At 42.9% G+C, this 20,847-nt stretch overlaps 1 protein-coding gene across 1 annotated transcript in view; it reads left to right on the plus strand.

The window, feature by feature from the left end:
• LOC145414612 (synaptogenesis protein syg-2-like) overlaps positions 1-20,847 on the plus strand; it is a 1,004,755-nt gene that overhangs the window by 368,142 nt on the left and 615,766 nt on the right. Inside the window, exon 4 of the mRNA XM_080284139.1 lies at positions 39-232. Within this exon, the coding sequence (XP_080140265.1) occupies positions 39-232 (194 nt within the window). The remainder of the gene's footprint in view (positions 1-38; positions 233-20,847) is intronic.

Consider the following 20,847-nt stretch of genomic DNA (forward strand, 5'->3'; position numbering starts at 1 on the left):
TCCACACTTTACCTCAACTGCCCTTGTCTTTGCCACAGCCTGGACGTGCGGGAGGGAGAGGGTCGGCATGAGAGGGTGGATGCCTCAGTTAAGGACAGGCTGAAGCCAGATCCCCGTGGCACCAGACTGACCTTCGACCCAGCGGAAGGGTCGGACTCTGGGACCTACAGGTGTAGAGTGGACTTCCACATCTCACCCACCAAGTCCTCCATAGTCACTCTCACCATCTACGGTAAGTTCGGGAGGTAGAAGATAGAAAGATGAATAGAACAATGGAGAGTGGAAGTGAGTGATAATATAATGACTATGTACTCCCCACACTCTTGGGCCAGTCACTGGGTGGTAATTAAAGAGCAAGAAAGCTAAAATAAATGAAATGGATAAGTTTGCTGGTTTGAAAAGGAAAATGGTAACGAAAATAAATAAATTATGTTGGAGTAAAATTAGCATTCTGGAATTTTTGAAATTTAAAAAATGAGAAGATAATAGCCACTGGGAAATGAATATCAAGGTTAAGAAGGAACCTGTAGGGTGGCCTTAGGACTGTGTTCTGGAGGAAAAAAGGCAGGGTGCATTTATGATAAGAAAAACACAGGCAATGTAATGGTGGCACGATGGAAAATGATAATATAAAGAAAATAAGGGAAAAGAACTTGCTAGAGCACAGAAAATGGGAAGATGATTTTAGTACTGAAGTGAGGGAAACTTGATGACATAAATAGCGAGATCCGTTCTTACAGAGTAGAGAAGAATGAATGGTGAAAGCTGGATTCATGGTTAACTTGGCGCCTGAATGTTTGGGTCTGTAGCAGTGTGGTCTACAAGTGTTGTGGGTACGGTAAGACTGATGCCATGATTTTTAGCGAGTGACAAACATGTTGGTATGTAATAAGGTAGAGGATTTGAAGAACAAATGTGTGAAATTGAATGCAAGTTATTTATGGCATTGTTGGGTGTAGAGAAAGTATATGACAACAAATAGTGTGAGACTAAGGAAGATGTTATGTAACATGATATTACAGGCCATGCAGGGAGCTATCTGTCTCTGAGGGTTCAAATAAAAGACAATGACTTGTAAACAAATAGACCTTTAATTACTTACAAATCTACACAGTACATCACAGAATTAAGTCCTTTTATATAATAAACAGGTGCACAGTGGGACACTTCTAGCCTAATTAAAATCACTTGCAAACTTACTCAAACAAATTCAGACACTTCAACTAACTGAATACTAAATGGGAACAGTTTCATTACTAGGCTGCTATATACGAGTGAAAAAAAATACACATTCTTACGAGCCAACACGCTGGAGTATCTGTCACTAAACTATAAGAGGGCCTTAAAGGAAGTTGGGGGTGAGAGAGTAGATACCTTCCACCTCTAGCTACTCAGTATATCCCAGTATCCACGCCTCTTTTTTCCTCCATTGACCATGTTTAGCAGCTGGGTAGTATCTCTTTCCAGTGATTTCATTGAGATGGTGGTCAAGCCAGGTTATTCAGCTGGGGTTGGCTGCTGCATTTTATGGGGATAGTACTCTTCACTTGGTCTCAGCTCTGCCTCCAGTCTCTTCTTGTAACTTGACATGGACTGATCCTTATCATCACTGATATGCCGTGCTGCAAACTCGGTGGCATCTGAATCAATGCTTGTGGTACCTTGAGCCAGGGTCAGCCAAGATAAGTTGCAGCTAAGATCAACATTCACACTGCTGGTTCCCCAGGCAGTGACATCTCACGATTTTGACTTCACATGGTCAGTCTCCAGATTAGTGGCTGGGCAGCGTCCAGTAACCCCTCCCTTCTTGAAGAGAGAAGTTTACATGGTGAAATTTCTGTATATATATATATATATATATATATATATATATATATATATATATATATATATATATATATATATATATATATATATATATACAAACAGTCTACCAAAACATTTCTTTCCCCCTTGACATGGTGGACATCAAGGGTGTATGTACTCTTGGAGGAACAGAGCCCATCAGGTTTACCATTGATTCTTATCTGTAAATTTGCTAGGAACAGAAGGGGTTCTTGATCTGCATACACAGTAATTGGGGTTGAACCTAAACCAACATTCACTGAGAAATATTATATGGCAAGTATGGGTGTAAGGAGTCCCTGTTTAATAATAGGGTAATTCTTCTTGGCAACATTAAACTTCTTGCTGAAGTAATAAACAGGTAATTCAACATCATGACCATTATCTTGTAACAGAACTGCACCGGCACCAACACCATTAGCATCAACAGCTACTTTAAAAGGCTTACTGCAAGTTGGAGCTTGGAACACAGGCTGACTACACAGAAATGCCTTAACTTTTGAAAATGCCTTTTCACATTCTCCTTCCACTTGCATTTGACTGCTTTCTTTAACAGATCAGTGAGGGAAGCCACAACATCAGAACCGTTTAAGACAAACCTCAGGTATAACAAACCATACCCAGGAATCCTTGGATTTCAATTTTGTTCTGTTACCTGAAGTTAACAAAAATCTCAATTTTGGGTTAAAGTGGACTTCCTTTACTCAGTCCTACCATGTAGTTGTAGTACTGAACCTGGGTCTTTACAAAGTCACACTTGTTCGGTTGGTAATTAATTCATCAGCTGACAGTCTCTGCAGCCAGGCATCTAACTGGACCAAGTGTTCCTCCCAGGAGCTACTAAACATAACCAAATCATCAGTGTGTGTGACACATCCTTTGATATATTTGTTCATTAGCCTCTGGAATGTGGTTGGAACATTTTTCATAGAGTATGGAATGGCTTTGCATTTCTAAGTATGTCCGCCAGCCACAAACAGCAAATTTCTTGGCCCTTTTCTGTTAGGAAGACCTGTAAATATCCCTTCAGTAAATCAATTTTAGCATTAAACTTTACACTGACTATATTGTCAGTGCAATCATCTGCTCCAGGAAGTGGGTACATGTCAGTTTTACTGAGGGATTTGACCCCACAGTAATCTATGCAAAATTTGTGGGTCCAATTGGATTTTGGAACTAAGGTGGCCGGGGAGCACTACTCTCTTTGGCCAGGCTCGATCAACCCCTGCTGCAACATGTAGTTCAGCTCCCGCTGGATAATGGACTGCTTCTGCAAAATCACATAGTAGGGGGGCTGCTTCACAGAAAAGGTGTCTCCACTTTCGACATTGCTTCGTTTTGCATTTGTCAGCCCAGGGGTATTTTGGAAAACATCAGGATACTTCCCTAGAAGGGCAGTCAGATCAACATGTTTTCCAGCTGTTAGGTAAGAGTTTATCAGTTAACTCACTACACACCTTTTTCTCTCCAACTGACAGTCTGCTCCAGTGCCAAGGGGCAACCTTGCTCATCTACCATTTCTACACCACTCATGCAGCACTAGGGGGTCCTGCGTCCTCTTGCTGATGGTACTCCTTCATCAAATTGACAAGCTACAACCAAAGAACTTTCCTCTAACCTGGGGTCCGAAAATATCACCTGTCCTCTTCTCTACAACACAAGGGCATGAAAAACTTGCCTGTAACGGTTGTCCACGAACAGGAGCAAAAATAGCACTTTGTCTCCTGGGTGAAACACTCTACTCCTAGCGTGCTTATTTTTATCATACCAACTCTCTTCTTTTGAGAGGACTCCAGCTCTGCCTTAGTTACTTCTAAACTCTTGATGAGTCTTTCTTTGAAATCTGAAACAAAGGTCAACAGATTAACATGACCATCATCACTGATCCAATGTTCCTTAAGCAACTTTAATGGATCTCTCACATCGAGACCAAACATCGGTTCAAATGGAGAGTGTCCTTAGGGCTCACTTTTTTTTTTTTTTTTTTTTTATGTGACCGACTCTGGGCATAGGCTGCACAGCCTGCTTTCAAGGCCCAGTAGTCCTCCTACGTACTGCACACCTCTACATGTCACTTGCCGTCTCTCTGGCTGCAGACAACAGAAAGGGAAGACCTGGGTTCCAATCCTTTTTAGGAGCAATACAATATTTCTTTAACATTTGTTTGAGGGTGAGATGATATCTATCCAGTGCTCCCTGACTCTGAGGATGGTAGGCTGTGATGGTGATCTGGAGGATCCCTAACACTTTGAGGATTTGTCTTCATAATTTTGACATAATATTGCTGCTCTGATCCGATTGCACCACTTTTGGAAGGCCAAACCTAGTGAAAAAATTAATAATATCCCTTGCCACTGCTTTAGCTGAAAGGTTTCTCAAGGGAATGGCTTCAGGATACCTAATGGTCATGTCCAACATATGCTGGTGGCCTGATGAGGTCATTTGAAGAGGGTCAACAATATCTGAGAGGACTTTGTGAATGGGGCATCAAAGACAGGAAGGGAAACCAATGACACTGTAGGGATAGGCTTGTCAATCTTACCCACGAGCTGGAAGGGTGGCTTGACCTACAATACCAGAAAGTATTGGCGAATACCAGGCCAGATGAAACGTTGTCAGATGCAAGACAGAGTCTTCCTCACCCCTAAAATGTCCTGCCAAAGTAGAATCATGAACAACTACTATAATTTCTTGCCTCTATATCTTTGGGCATTTGGAACACCCACCTGCTATACATTCTCCCACTCTATGTGTGTGGGGGAGGAGGAGGATCCTCAACATCGCATCAACACACCATTCATTGTTAGAGAGAAACACACACACAACTCAGTTTCACATTCTTCCTCATGCACTGCAGTCAAAGTTGCAGTCTCTTGATCAGATATCTGGATCTCAGCCAATCTTGTACCTGCATTACTCTGCAGGGAGCCCTTAACCTCAGATTCAGTCAGCTGTGAGAAGAAAGTATCAGCAAGAGAAATCCCATCTGGTACTTCATTAGTATCACTATAGTTTATCACCATCAGGAGGGGATCTTGCCGTCTTGGCTCTAGTTAACCCGCGCCGTCCCGGCGACGTGAATTAACGTCCGCACATGATGTGCACTCATGTCCCGGCGACGTGAATTAACACGGCAACATTGCAAGGTCCCTAATTTGCACAATGTTCTATTTTCGCGAGTGATTTCGCGAGTGATTTTTGGCACGTATGCACAGGACACCTTCCTCTATTCTCTACAAGATGCCAAGCAAGGACAATGCCTTACACCGCATAACCTCTCTCCCCCCCTGCATGCCATTGTCTCAGCAATTCACCTGTTACCAGTGACCTGGCCAATAAAGACATTCAGGGCCAGAGTGATTCCCCAATCGATGACAATGTGGAGGACAAAGTTTACATAGCATTAGAGGAAGAAACAATCAGAAATGATGATCAGTTAATGTGGGAAAAAAAAGGTCATGAATGGTGATGAGTTAGTGAGTGAAACAATGCTTATAATGCCTATATTACTGTTTGAAAACCAATATACTCTTGTACTACATATAAATTCGTACCAAGTAAATAAATAAATACTGTTCATGAGTGGATAAAATAGTTACCCTCCCATAGAACTCGTTTTCTTTGGTGGCAGCCTGTTAGAAAACCCAGTCAGGTAAGGAAGAACTTGTACCTAGATCGAGTATTTTAAACCTCAGGTGAGCGATTTCTCTATGAATTTTCGATGTTTCTCACCAAAAGTGGATGTTTGAGCCAAAAAAAAAAAGGGCCAGAAATTTCGGGACTGGGGCGTACCACTGCCCAGAAAACGTCGGGATGGGGCGGGTTAAAGCACAGGCAGAGAACAGTGTAGGTCGTTCTGCCTCCAGTTCTTTTGTCCTCTCTTCACTTATGTGACTTTCTCATACACAGGAAACTGCACTCTCTTATCCTCCTGCTAAGTCGTTACCCAAAAGGAAAAGTGACCCCTTTCGCAGATAACTGGCCCATGACGCCCAAATGGAACGGACTTGTAACTAGTTATGTCTGGAGCTTTACTTCAACCAAAAAACAGACACTATCTATCCTGTAAGGGGTGGACACTAACAAAACGCCTCCACGTCTCCCTTTCCCCCGGCATTTCATTGCTCTGCTTCCAGCTCACTGTCACGAGTTGGCGCGATTTCCTCTCTAAATAAACTCGTGACATTGAACTTTGATGGGAAACCGCAAATTCTAGTGAATTCCCATAAGTATCACTCAGTCAACCGCCACATATTCACCTGATCGGGAGTGTTGCAGAACAATTTTTCACTGTTTCATAAGTGATCGTCCTTGCGCGTGACATCAGCGCTTCCGCTGAGTGATTTGTTGTGGGCATGTATCGCTCGCATTAATTCCGTTAGCAAGAGCACGGCCGACACTCGCCCCTCTCTCACAATTTGAATTCAGTTAGGATTGAAGCGCCGTGAAACCAGGTCATTCTTCAATGGGTTTCTAAAGTCTCCACTCAGTGATATCCAGTGTAGAGGTTTAACGTGTGTGGCAACGTCCTTCCTCAGCAACGACGCCCAGTTCATCCCGTCTAGCCCCTTTTCTGACCAGTATTTTTCTTTCATTTTTCCTAGGCTTAAGAGTTTAGCTTTTGAGTGAGCGAGTGAGTGTGTTCTCCTTATTTTGAATTCATTTTGAAACATGTAACGTAAAGTTAACTCATTGTAATCAATAAATTAACAGTTCTTTTTCTTGAGCTTAATGTAATGTAAACTCGTGTTTTATTTCTCCACATTAAGCTTATTTCACTTACCACCCCTAGTTTACATAAACGCTTTGCATTATTCATAACTGGTACTTAGGCCAGTCCTTTTGTATTAAGCTTAAAATCCGTTGTGCCATCTAGGAGTTAATGCACTGGCAAGAACTTGTGTATCATTAATAGCATTAGATATTGATTGTCAGGGGTGAAGTCACTTTCTCCAGAGGCTAACAGTACCAATAAATAGCATTTGTGAGTAATTAGTTTCTGCTGTGTACTGTTGAGAAAGTTTATAAATTCTCGTCCTCAGAGAATCGGCAAAGTAAGCCGACATAAAGTAATCAATGAATGATTATTACAAGTCAGTTCTTTGTCTTGTTCTCAAGTATTATTGAATATAATTTTTTAACCCCTCAAAAGCGAGGCATCGCGTTTGTGACGCTCGCCGAAAAGGACATAATGGCGGAGTGTCGCGTTTGCGATTCGAGTTAATTTTTAATAAACGCGGGCAAGGATGTTCCAGCTGGTATTGTCTATCAGTACCACCACCCTTTAGCTACAATTAGCATACTTTACCTTTGTACTACTGACCTCCGTTGTTGCCAAGTATCGTGTTTTTCCCCCCTCCCCCTCCACCACGGCCCGGCCAGCCTGGCTGTGATACATGGCAGCACTCTGACTGCTCAGAACTGTAAATCTGCGCTCTCCTCTCACAAGCAGTTTATGCTTATTGGAAACGCTTGTTTCCCCAGTTGTAACACTAGCTTTCTTTCGCACGGTTTGCCCCTGTTTAGCCTCAGTTTACCGCAGGCTTTCAAAGTGACATTATGGCGAGTTCTAGCTCTTCCGAGTCAGTGCGAGTGGCCGACAGAAACGAGAATAAAGTGACGGGCATAAGGCAGAATAAAAAGCGTGCTGCGGTGATCTTTTGGGAAGTAATATGATTGAAAATAATGTAGTATACGTGTTTTTAGCTGTGAAAATAGAGATGTTTGTTGAGTGACGGGAAGACCGCCACCGCGCTGCATGTCGGCCATATGCTTCGTTGATTTTAGCCTTATTTTCAGTGCTTATTGTACAAATACGGATTCCAAACTACCTGTACGTTGTAGTATAAAGTTTACTGTGGTAGAGGGGAAATCGGGTTGCTGGAGGTGTGAAAGTGAAGATTTTGTTACCCAACTTTGCAAGTCTCCACAAGTCCTTGGGTAGTTCACGAAGGCTCAACACTTGTCTCTGGAGAAAACTGAATGTAAGTACTATCTGCCATACCAAGTATAGTGTTCTAGGGTTAATCTCTGATTTTTGGCTAATATTTTCCTACAGGTACTCAGACCGCGATCGAAAGCCGCCACCCGGGGGTGGTCGGCTGTTCATTGGCCGCGTATTAGGGGTTAATATTGTATATTCACAAAAACCCCGTGACATCTGGCGACCTCATTCCAGGATATTAACTCCTAGCTCTAAAGTTATTCACAAGACAATACTCACTCACTCATACCTAGGTATTTATCATTAAAGTCTATAGGCACTATCTTACTGGTGATTATTAATTCATTTTTATCAATTTTAAGTAATAGTTTTCACAGTCAGTGTTTTGTTTAATTTTCTTTCTTTACCAGTTTAACTACATAAAACTGGTCACCTCTAACCTGTGCCTATGTTCTTTATTTTCGATTATTGGCATCTTTCTCTGCAAAATAGCAGTCAGTGCTTAGTCTCTAGTTCACTTAGATTGACTTAGCATCATGTCTACCAACGTCTATGTACAGGAAGCTAAAGATATGGGGCTTACAGACCCCAAAGAAGTAAAGGATTATGTCCTCTCTCGGCTTAGTCACGAGCAGCAACGCGAGAATGATGCTCGTGAAGAGCGTAGAATCCAACGCGAACATGAGCGAGAACAGCGAGAACATGAGCGAGAACACCACGAACATGAGCGAGAACAGTGCGAGGAACGCGAGAGAGAACGTCAACTCGCATTAGAACAACGTGAGAGAGAACGTGAATACGAGCGAGAACAATGACAACACGAATGTGCCGAGCGAGAAGCACGCAAGCACGCAAAAAACATGAACTTAAAATGTTGAAGCTAAAGCGAGATTCCTTGGCTTCAGACACATCTGGTGCAGCTGGCCCAAGCTCCACCAGCGCTCTCCCTGCACATGTTCTGGCCACCCCACACATCAAGCTTCCCCCATACAAGGAAGGCGAGCGAATCGAGCTATTCATAGCTCGTTTTGAAGACATGGCTCAGCTTTACCAGCTGGATGATGCAGCTAAGCAGCTCAAGTTCCCTAGCTTGTTTGAGGGCCCTGCTCTTGATATTCTCCACAGAATTCGTGGAGACAATCTCACGTATGAGATGATGAAGGCCGCACTCGTCAAAGCGTATGGTCTCACAGTTGACGACGCCAAGAGTCAGTTCATGAGGGCGCATTTACAGGAAAAAGAGACTGCCATTCAGTTTCTTGACCGGCTTACTGGTTACTTAGATGAGTGGATGGAGAAAGATGAAACTCATTCCGCGTGTGAGGAGATAATCGACCTTATGCTGCACACATAACTAGAAAAGTCATGGCCTACTGAACTTAAGGCACAGCTTAAGATCTGCCAGGTAAGGGAAGCCAGCCAAATGGTGGAGAAGGCTGATGCATTCTTCACTGCCTACAGGTATCAAACTCATAAGCAATACACCTGGAACAGGAAAGCTGACAAATCTGGGAAACCGTCTCAGACTGAATCCCAGCAACAAGGCCGTTCTCAGAATAATGGCCAAGGTCCAAAACCGCAGAAGAAGGACCAGGGGCAAAACACTCAGAAACCTGAGTGGAAGCGGTACGACAAGCAGAACCCTAACCAGCAGCAGTACCGGTATTTCAAGCAGCAGCAGGGCAAGGACATACCACATAACCCTCAGTCAGGACAATCGACTTTAGTGTATAGGAGGCAGGATGCAAATGCAGCCTTCATACCCCAACAAGCACACAGTGGTGCCAACCCCACCAGTACAGGTACTTCACAGTTCACTAGTTCCCCAGTGACAGTGAACCCTCCTCCACAGGTGGTCAATGCTCCAGCTCCTCAGATGGTGAGCACGACCCCTCAGGCATCAAGTTCTCAGGGCGCCACATTTGCTGCATCTTTTGTTTCGCAGTCTCACCAATGACTTGCTGCTACCTCCTCAGATTCTTCCACCAGTAACACTGCCTTTCTTGTTCAGCCAGGGTTTGTGGGAGATGTTTCTGTAAATGTCCTGAGAGATAATGGTTCCTCAGGTTGCTCTGTCAAGCAAAGTTTAGTTCGGCCTGACGAGTACACGAGTAAGCAGATCCAAGTTAGACTTACTGATGGGTCAGTGAGATTGTTCCCTGAGGCACGTATCCAGGTGGCATTTCCTTTCTGCACTGGCTTGACAGCTGCTGTTGTCATGCCAGAACCCTTGTTTGACCTCATTATCGGCAACATACCGAGCGTCAAAAACAGTTGCGCTGTATATCTTGCTACTCAGACTTCGGCTGTTGCAGTAACACGAGCCATGGCCAAGGCTCCGAATCGTGTCACCCCGTTGACCATCGCAACACCGCAAGATTTGATTCGTAGTCAAGATGTTGTCCAAGAACAACAGTCTGACCCGACACTTACCTCAGTGCGTAAGAAGCTGGAGGGTAAAGTGATTAAGTATTCACGGGGAGGTCAAACCAGGTTCCTTCGCAAGCGAGGATGGCTATACCGTGAGTCACAAACACCCCAGGGTGAGGTTTGACTGCAGTTCGTCATTTCCACAAAGTATCGCTGGGCAGTGTTCAAATTAGGTCATTGTTCAGTCATAGGAGGTCACTTGGGCCAAAAGAAAACCTCTGACTGCATCCATGCTAACTTTTTCTGGCCAGGAATGGGACAGGAAATAAAAAGGCTTGTGCGTTCCTGTGATGTGCGTCAGCATACCACTGACCGGGGATGTGTTCGTCCTGCGCCATTGAAACCAATGCCTGTAATCTCTGAACCATTCGAGAGAGTAGCAGTTGATATTGTTGGGCCAATCTCCCCCAGGACAAGTGATGGATCAAAGTATATCCTCACTATTGTTGATTTCAGCACACGGTGGCCTGAAGCCGTGGCCCTTAAGAATATAGAGGCTGTCACTGTTGCTGAGGCATTGATTGAAGTGTTCTGTCGCGTAGTTATCCCCAAAGAGGTCTTAAGCAACCGGGGTTCACAGTTCACCTCTGCAATGATGAACGAAGCATTCAGGTTGTTGTCCATCTGAGGCCTGCAAACTATGCCTTATCATCCCATGTATAACAGGCTGTGTGAGAGGTTCAGTGGGACTCTCAAGAAGATGTTAAAGTGCATGGCCGCTGAACAGCCAAAGGAATGGCCACGGTTCATTGCTCCTCTTCTGTTTGCTTATCGAGAAGCCCCACAGCATTCCTTTAAGTTCTCACCCTTTGAACTGGTGTATGGAAGGTCGGTCCGTGGACCACTTCAAGTCCTTTGTGAGTTATGGGACGATGAAGAACCCGACCCTGAAGTCAAGACCACCTACACCTACGTCCTTGATCTAGCTGACCACCTCCAGTCAATGTGCGAGTTAGCTAAGGAAGAATTGATCAAGGCGCACGAAGTTCAGAAAGCCTATTATGATAAGAAGGCAAAACTTCGGAAGTTTAGTCCAGGCGATAAGTGCTTGGTGTTACTCCCCACTGTCCAGAACAAGTTGCTGGCACTGTGGAAGGGTCCACTTGATGTAGTAGAGCGCATTTCAGAGGTCAGCTACATAATTCAGATGGGGAATCTTTGTAAAAGGTTCCACATTAACATGTTGAAGGCTTATCATGAGTCAAACCCCGAGGAGACTGGCCTGCGAGTACGTGATGATAGTGGCCAGCCACTGGAAGAAACCGGGGCAGCCGCGGTGATCCCAGCTGATGACCATGATGACGAGCCCTTAATCGTTCAGTCCCGTCAGGAAGAGACTGTCAGAGATGTTTTACTTAACGATGACTTAGCATTGGGTGATCAGAATGCCATAAGGTCACTGCTCTGTTGGTATGCTAATGTCTTCTCTGACCAACCTAGACTTGCAAAGGTTGATTGTCACAAAATTGAGTTGACCAGCGATACCGTGAAGGTTAAGCCATATCCGATTCCCATGTGATTACTGGGCGCAGTAGACAACGAAATTGCTGACATGGAGATTGCAGGTATTATTGAAAAGTCCTTATCTTCTTTCTGCAGTCCAATGGTAGTAATTCGCAAGAAAGGTGGTGGAGTCAGGATTTGTGGCGACTATAGGAGGCTCAATGCAATCATCAAAGTGGATGCTGAGCTGATGGGTGACCACATTGCCATCTTCTCCAAGCTGGCAGGGTCACGATATTTCACGAAGCTCGATTTGGCGAAGGGATTCTTCCAGATTCCCCTTCACACCGAGAGCCGTCAGTTCACTCCCTTTGCTACTCCTAGGGGGTTGTATCAGTATAAAGTCCTCCAGACTTACCAATTCCCCAGCAGTATTAAATCGTGCCATGAGACAAGTGCGCCATGGTATCATAGGAGTAGAGATGTTTGTTGATGATGTGCTTGTTTATTCTGCCATGTTGGAGGAGCACCTCAGACTCTTGGAAATTGTCTTCAGTAGACTCCAGAGTTTCAAAATGACTGTGAAGCCTAGCAAATGTAAAATTGCTCACAGTGAGGTGGAGTTCCTCGGACATATTGTTGGCAACAATTGCTGCAGGTGTCAGGGTGACAAGATTAGAAAAGTTAGAGAAGCCCCGAGACCCATGACCAAGAAACAGGTTGGGGTATTTCTTGGCCTAGTGGGGTATTATAGGAGCTTTATCTCCAACTTTGCTCTTATTGCCCAACCGTTGTACGAGGTGCTTCGAAAACATGCTCCAAACACCATTGAATGGGGAGAAGCGCAAGAGGGATCTTTTGCTGCCCTTAAGAATATGCTGTGTAAGGAGCCTATCTTGCAGCTGCCTGATTCCAACAAACCTTTCATACGGAGCACTGATGCTTCACAAGATGGAGTAGGTGCTGTATTAATGTAGGAATCAGAAGGCGGAATTTTCCCAGTGGCATACCACAGCTGTAAGCTAAAATCCGCCAAGAGAAATTACATTACTGTTGAGGAGGAACTCTTGGCCGTGGTTGATGGTGTTAAGAAATATTACTATTATTTGTACAGGGCACCATTTACTCTGGAAACTGATCATATGCCACTCACTAGTCTCAACACGACCAAGACGCCTAATGCAAGATTGACATGTTGGACACTGTATTTGCAGCAGTTTAACCTTGTTGTGAGATACATCTAGGGAAGTGACAATGTAGGCGCAGACCTGATGTCTCACTTGCTAGCTGATAACTAACACGGGTTCCATTAGCGAATTGCAGCGTTTGATGTCCTGCACAGACGCCCAGTCTTTTCGCTCATGACCGTTCCCTGGTTAATTTAGCGAATTGCAGAGTTTGATGTCCTGCACAAACGCCCAGTCATTTCGCTAATTAAGTTAGGGTTTAACCAGTAAACTGGGTTCCATTAGCGAATCGCAGCGTTTGATGTCCTGCACAGACCCCCAGTCTTTTCGCTCACGACCATGTTCCCTGGTTAATTTAGCGAAATGCAGCGTTTGATGTCCTGCACAAACGCCCAGTCTTCTCGCTAATTAAGTATAGGGTTTAACCAGTAAACTAGGTCAGTGTTTGATGTCCTGCAGAGACGCCTTGACTACTTTTCCTGGTTAATAATGTAAATAGTGTACTTTTTGTAACATAAGTACTGATTGCAAGGCAGAGAGAGAGAAATGACACTTTTGATGCTCCACCTTGATTCCTTTTGCATGTGCAGCTGGTGGGTGCAGCATTGCCGTGCAGAACAGCTGATCGTCCCTGACGCATGCTGCCGCCTCTTCTCTTCTGCCTCGTCGTCATCATTTACTATTGATTTGCATTATGTAATTTTACACGTAGGTACAGTTACACCACAACTGTCACACCTACACCATATATTACATACATCACGCTACATAACAATTAGTTGTTAATGTAAATGTAGCAAACTTTTCGTTCAGTTTGACCTGAGGAAAGGATTTTTCACCGTTGTCAAAGAGTTTTTTCCTCAAGCTTGCTTCTATTAACGTAAATACGAGTTTTTTTTCGCTCACTGGCAACTGTGACTTTCTCCTGTAGCAGGATAGCACACACACACCACAGTGTGAATCTTGTGTGACTGAGTTAGGATTAATATGTATGTAAATTGATTTCTTTTTTTTCCTGAGGAAAAAAAAAATTGATTTTGATGGCACGTAATGTCATGAATTGGCGCGATTTTCTCTCTAAATAAACTCATGACATTGAACTTTGATGGGAAACCGCGAATTCTAGTAAATTCCCATAAGCATCACTCTGTCAACTGCCACGTATTCACCCAGTCTGGAGTGTTTTCAGAAAAATTTTTCGCTGTTTCATAAGTGATCGTCCTTGGACGCGACATTAGCGCTTCCGCTGAGTGATTTGTTATGGGCATGTATCACTCGCATTAATTCTGTTAGCAAGAGCGCGGCCGACACTCGCCCCTCTCTCACAATTTGAATTCAGTTAGGATTGAAGCACCGTGAGACCAGGTCATTCTTCAGCAGGTTCCTGAAGTCTCCACTCAGTGTGATCCGGCATAGAGGTTTAGCATGTGTGGCAGCATCCTTCCTCAGCAATGATGCCCAGTTCATCCCGCCTAGCCCCTTTTCTGACCAGTATTTTTCTTTCGTTTTTCCTAGGCTTAAGAGTTTAGCTTTTGAGTGAGTGAGTGTGTTCTTATTTTGAATTCATTTTGAAACATGTCACGTAAATTTAATTCATTGTAATCAATAAATTAACAGTTCTTTTCTTGAGCTTAATGTAATGTAAACTCGTGTTTTATTTCTCCACATTAAGCTTATTTCACTTATCACCCCTAGTTTGCATAAACGCTTTGCATTATTCATAACTGGTACTTAGGCCAGTCCTTTTGTACTGAGCTTAAAATCCGTTGTGCCATCTAGGAGTTAATGCACTGGCAAGAACTTGTGTATCATTAATAGCATTAGATATTGATTGTCAGGGGTGGAGTCACTTTCTCCAGAGGCTAACAGTACCAATAAACAGCATATATGAGTAATTAGTTTCTGCTGTGTACTGTTGAGAAAGTTTATAAATTCTCGTCCTCAGAGAATCGGCGAAGTAAGCCGGCATAATGTAATCATTACTTGATTTTCACAAGTCAATTCTTTGTCCTGTTCTCAAGTATTATTGAATATTATTCTTTAATAGTGTTTATTCACAAAAACCCCGTGACACTCACTCCCCCCTCTTTCATATGCCTTTCCACTCCGTCCCTCCACCTCATCATTGGCCTACCTCTCCCTCTCCCTCCCTCCACCTCACTCACATACTCTCCTCGTCAGTCTCTCGCTCTCCATCCTCTCCACATGGCCAAACAACCTCAGTGTGTTTCTCCTAATGCTTCCTGTCATATGCACATCCACACCACAACGCGTCTTCACTTCCTCATTTGTCAGTCTGTCTCTGTATGTAACTGCACAAGCTCCTCTCACATAACTCATTTCAGACACATAATCAGCTATTTCCTTTAGTAAAATACGCATTAGGTTCAGCTACATCTATTATCCCCTTCACACTGGGAGACTGAGAAGCACCTGTGTCTCAGAGTATAGTGACTTCATTAGTATTTTCACCATCAACTGACACTAGTTCTTTAGAAATGAAACTAGCAAACAGGGTGTCACTTAGCTTACTGCTTGAGGGAAGATGTTCTGATGTAGTCTTATTACCGCCTTTATTAATTCCTCACAGCCGCACTATCCCAGTCTTACTAATGTCCAGTGATAGCTCTGTAGGAGTCCGACTATCAACAACTGACTGTTCCACTCTGGCTTCAGACTCACTAAACACCTGTTGAGGATGTGTCTGCTTACCAGTTAACCTATCTAATCGCTGTTGCTTACTTTCAGTATTAGCAGTACCCCAAGTATTTATCAGAACAATAGGTTTAGTTCTTTGTCTTCCTCTCATCTTCTTTCAGCACTCTTCCTTTATATGATCATTCCTATTGCAAAACTGACAGAATATGGAACCTCTTCTTGGTTCTTCGACAATAATGTCCCCACTCTCTTTGGTGAAACTGACATGCTCTGGGGGTTACAGTTATTCCAGTAGTGTCATCTAATTAAATATTAACTGGTTGACAAGGAAAATGATTTACAGTCTAACTGGTCCACTCTCCTATATCTACCAAATGAATGAGGCTTATAATCATATTTGCAGATAATATTATGATTATCTGCCCCAACAGCTCCCTCAGCCAGGTGATCCACCCCTTTTTCAACTAGGTGAGTGGCAACATCTTTGGCAATATTCCAAGTGAAATTCTCTAAGATCATTAGTTCCCTCAACTTAGTAAAATCCTTGCTGATATTCTTAGAGTGCAGCCACTGATAAACAAATCATGAAGTACTCTAATATATTTCACATTGATCCTATCTTTTGTTTGTAATTGGTTCTAAACTTCAGCCTTTAAACTTCTAGTGCAAGCTCATAAGTCTTAAGAACTGCATCCTTTACCACCTTATAACCAGCACACTGGTCAACTGATAAAGAAATATAAGCCTCCTGTACTTTATTCATAGTATACCCTGCAGTAAAATCGACTAGGAGTCTCTAGGCCAAGAAAGATGACCTGGCACTTACTCAAACACTTGGAAATATTTGGTGACATCTTGTTCACTAAACGGAGGGACTAACTTTATGTTCTAGAAAAGGCCAGAAGAGTCGCCAGCAGAGGCACCACAAGGACTAGATAACCCCTCAAACTGCCTCAGTCTGTACACATGATCCATTCACGTTGCTTTTCTCATACTTTAACTTATTTGCAGCTGAATTTTGGCTAATCCAAGTTGTGTATTGACACTAGTGCTTATGGTATTAACATCTACATTCTCAACAATATCACTGTAAGTGGTTCTCGTTCCAAAATCTTTGGATTCTGGACATTATCACTTCTGTGAAAAGATGGTTTTTGTTCCCCAAGCTCGTAGCCGGTTGTGCTATGATCAGTTTCAACATTTTCAGTCACCCTAAACAGTGTGTTCTGAATCCGGCTAAGTAAATTAGGTTTATTAGTATTACTGGCAACATTTCATTCTTCAGGCCTGAACAACCAACTTTAAGTTCAGATTTAGTAAAATCCCACCTCAGACTGAATAGGCTGAGTTTGCAAAAATACTCTTACATCATCAAATCAGCCCCATGATAGACAGTTGCATAATTTGGTTCAAAGCAGAGTCACTGTGCCATCCAGATGAGATTGCCATTACAGTTCTGTTATGGACTGTGCAGGAAGCTTTCAGTCTCTGAGGATTCAGTTCAAAGGCAATGACACAAACACATAAACATTACTTTTATTTTTTTTTAAATAACAGAACAGAGAAAGGAAAAACAAATGAATAAAAAAAATAATCCATTCACCAGATTACTGGAGTCCTCCATTCATAAAAGTCTCAGCACAATATATCACAGAATTTGCTTTTTTTATATATATAATTATCAGGTGCATAACATGACCAGTCATACACTTCATTTGATAGAGTACCAAATAGGAACACTTATGTTACTAGGCTGCTATGCACAATATAACATAAATAAAAAATTTTTACTTATCAATCGACGTCTTGAAGTACTTCTTACACTGTTTCACTAAACTAAGATGGGGACTTACAGGAGACTGAAGGTGAGAAAGTAATGCCTCTCCACCTCTAGCCATTCTTGATATATCTCAGTGGCCACGCCTGTTTTCCTCTAATGACCATGTCTAACAGGAGGACAATATCTCTCCATTAATCTCCTCGAGAGGGTGGTCACAGCGGGTTATTTAGCTGGGGCTGGCTGCTGCATTTTGTCGTGGTAGTCTCTCATCACGTGGGTTTGGGTCCGCCTCCTTTCTTTCCTTGTAATTCGATACGGGTTCATCCTTGTCATTGCTGATATGCAGTGCTTCAAACTGGGTTACAGCCGAGTTAGTATTATTGGTAACTTGAGTCTGAGTCAACCGAGATAAGTTGTGCCTAAGATCAGCATTCACATGGCTTGTTCCCCAGGCAGCGACATCTTATGATTTTGGCTTCACAGGGTCACTCACCAAATTAGTGGCTGGGCAGCAGCCAGTAATAATAGTGTTCAGGGAAAGATGCTCAAGGCTTTCAAGATTTCTATATTTGTAATGACACTTGTCTAAGAGCAAACTAATTTTTCAATGAGTGCTTCATTATCAGACTGAGAGCTCAGAGAAAGAGCTTGTGAAAGTGGTGGGAACGGTTGGAGTATTGTTAAGTGGTATGCAAATAATGCAGTGGTGATTACAAATACTGAATGCAAACTTTGTAGGTTGGATATGAGTTCTCTAAATGCCTGAGAGCAGTGAAATCTGAGATTAAGCACAGACTAGAGTAAAACACTGATTGTTGGGGGAAAGCTGACTCACAGTGCGAATGCTAGTGAATGGAGAGATACTGGAATTGGTGAAGGGATTACGATCCCTGGCTGCAGTGACAAGAAAAAGAAGCAAAAGTAGAACAGAAACAGAAACTTAGAGTGATCTGAGGAAATTAATGGTTATTGTTAAACAAACCGTGACACAGAATACATCTGAGGAAAGAAGATGCAAAGGGCGTGATTCAAAGTGTTATTAAGTTATGGTGTGAAACATAAGCTTGGAGTAACCAAAAAAAAAAATCGAGATTGGAGAGCATGGGCTAGATAATATACGTAATGTGGTGATTCCTGAGAGAAGGGAAGTAGTAACGGTACTGATCAAAGTAGAAATCGGTGAGCTTAGATATTAAGGTCATATAAAGAGAATGGATATGAACTATGTAGTGATAAGGGTATATATGAGTAAGCCTGAAGATACCGTAGGAGGCATAGAGGCCCAGGGTTGGAGGTGCTCAACCTTTTTCCCATCAAGTACCCCCCGAGTTATTAGATCATTGACATTAAATAAAGAATGGTAATAATATATGGCGGTGAGGATCTGTCCCTTCTCCCCATTGGGGCTAAGATACCAATGAATGTGTTTGAGTGGATAAGTAAATTGGGAGTGTGTCGTCCTGTCTTGGCTACCTCCCTTTCTTTGGAGGAAGCAGCTTAGGTATAAAGATAGATAGAATAATATATTAAGACTAACTCAGTATACGAGCACAATGACACTAAAATGGATATTATCAAATCGTTGAAATTGTAATGACTTTATTAAGCAGTTAAGCATTAACTGTACAGTGATACTATAAAGAAGTGTAACTGCAGTTACTTTAAGAAGAAAATAAACATTAACACTAATTCAATGTACAGCAGAATGGTACTATGCCGGCTGTTGTAAGACTAACGAAATTATAATCACGTCATTTGGCAAATATGCGTTACCACCATGTTTTAAATATAACAACCAGTATTGGACTTCAGTGTGAAGGCTGTACCTGTTTTGTGCACACAGTTATCTTAATATCAGGCGTTGTATTAGACCAACGTACTTGAAGGTCATGCTTCACAATAAGCGTGCTCAGTGTTTAGTTTCATGTTCAACAGAATTGAATATCCTTGCTCACATAGGACAGTAATAGGGAACATCAGCAAAGATTTCACGGCAACATCAGCTACAGCAAGTTGAAGCGCATTCATTTTAGAGTACAACTTGGTCAGGGAAAGCGTTTCACTGCATCTTTTACAACAGTCGTTCACCAACTCTAGAAATTGTTCATGCACATTGTCTTGGAGAAGATGCACATTAACAGTGAATGGGTTTCTAATAAATTCTAATTCCAGCTTGCTTAGTTCGGGGAAAAAAGACTGGGACTCCATCCGCGGGGAAGAAATATGTGTTTGCACAAGGTGCACCATTTCTAACTTTCCAGTGTCTTGCTTTTATCAAGTGCCTCACTGGAGTGTTCAAACATGCAAGATTTTCGTCTTTGACCTTCCCTTCCCTTCCCACAACTCCTGCTTCATGCTGAATGATCTTAGTTTGTCGATGAAATCAATCACTGTGGTAAAACGGCCTTGGAGGGATAAGTTTTACGAGTTTAGACATAAGAATATAATTTTCAAGTAGGCCAAATTTTGGAGCCACTGGTTCTCTGACAATTTCTTGGTGAATCCAAGTGACTTTGTCCTGTTGTCACATCTGAAGACTTCGGAAAGATCCCCCTTCAGTGACTCCACTCTTTAAGTCACATTCCCCGGTGACAACAAGCGAACCTCGGTGTGAAAAAGTAACACTTCTTTATCTTTATAAATGCTAGGCACAGTAGGCGGAAGAGTCTTGTTTGTGTGTGTGTGTGTCCGACTCTGGGCAAAGGCTTCAGGGCCTAATTCTCGGGGACAGTGGTCTATCCCAAGGGCCGGTAGTCCTCCTACACCTCAATATGTCACCACTTCGGCGCTAACACCCTCCGTCCATACTGAATACATGCTAGGGCTGTATCGTAGGGGACTGGTGTACTGGTATTAGCGGGGGTAATATTATGACATGTCGGCGGGTCTTCTGGTGGATCAGGGAAGTCTGCTTTTATGAAATTTAAATCCTTAAACTGTTTCCTGTCTCAGCCAGGATTCGAACCTGGGTGCATCAGAACCGCAGGCCGCCTCTCTACTGATTCAGCCACCGCCTCCCTCTGCACTTGACCTGATGGCATTATTTTCCACGAGCACATCATCAAATACTAATCTTATCTCTGGTGGGAGTGTTGTAGATGCCAGAGCACATCTATGATGCATACAGTGAAGATGCCTTGTTCCAGAATTTGCCTCATTCTTTTCCTCGAAACCCTGATCGACGGCCAGGCACTGTTGGTGCTCCCTCAGTTGTGCACGCGCATATATTATTCCAAGAAAGTCTTTCAGCCTATAAAAGACTTCATGGATAATGTCTTCATTTCTTGTAGTCGACTCCAGAGCATGACGGAACAAGAAATCATCCTCAAAATCTCCACCACTTATGCATCGCACAGGCATCAGGAGCTGGGCACAAGCAGCCACGTCAGTCGACTCACCAAGCTGGATTGCACATTTGCCTAAAGATGCCGCTTTTATTTCAGTAATCACTTGTTGATATCTTCAGATATATCTGTTATTCGTCGATAAACAGTATAATTGGAGAGGGATACTGATGTGACCTGCTCAACATCACATCCAGTAACAAAGCTGACTGTATG

Source organism: Coenobita brevimanus, chromosome 100 (assembly GCF_032717465.1).
Source record: "Coenobita brevimanus isolate Jiangsu-jjx chromosome 100, ASM3271746v2, whole genome shotgun sequence".
Lineage (NCBI taxonomy): Eukaryota > Metazoa > Arthropoda > Malacostraca > Decapoda > Coenobitidae > Coenobita > Coenobita brevimanus.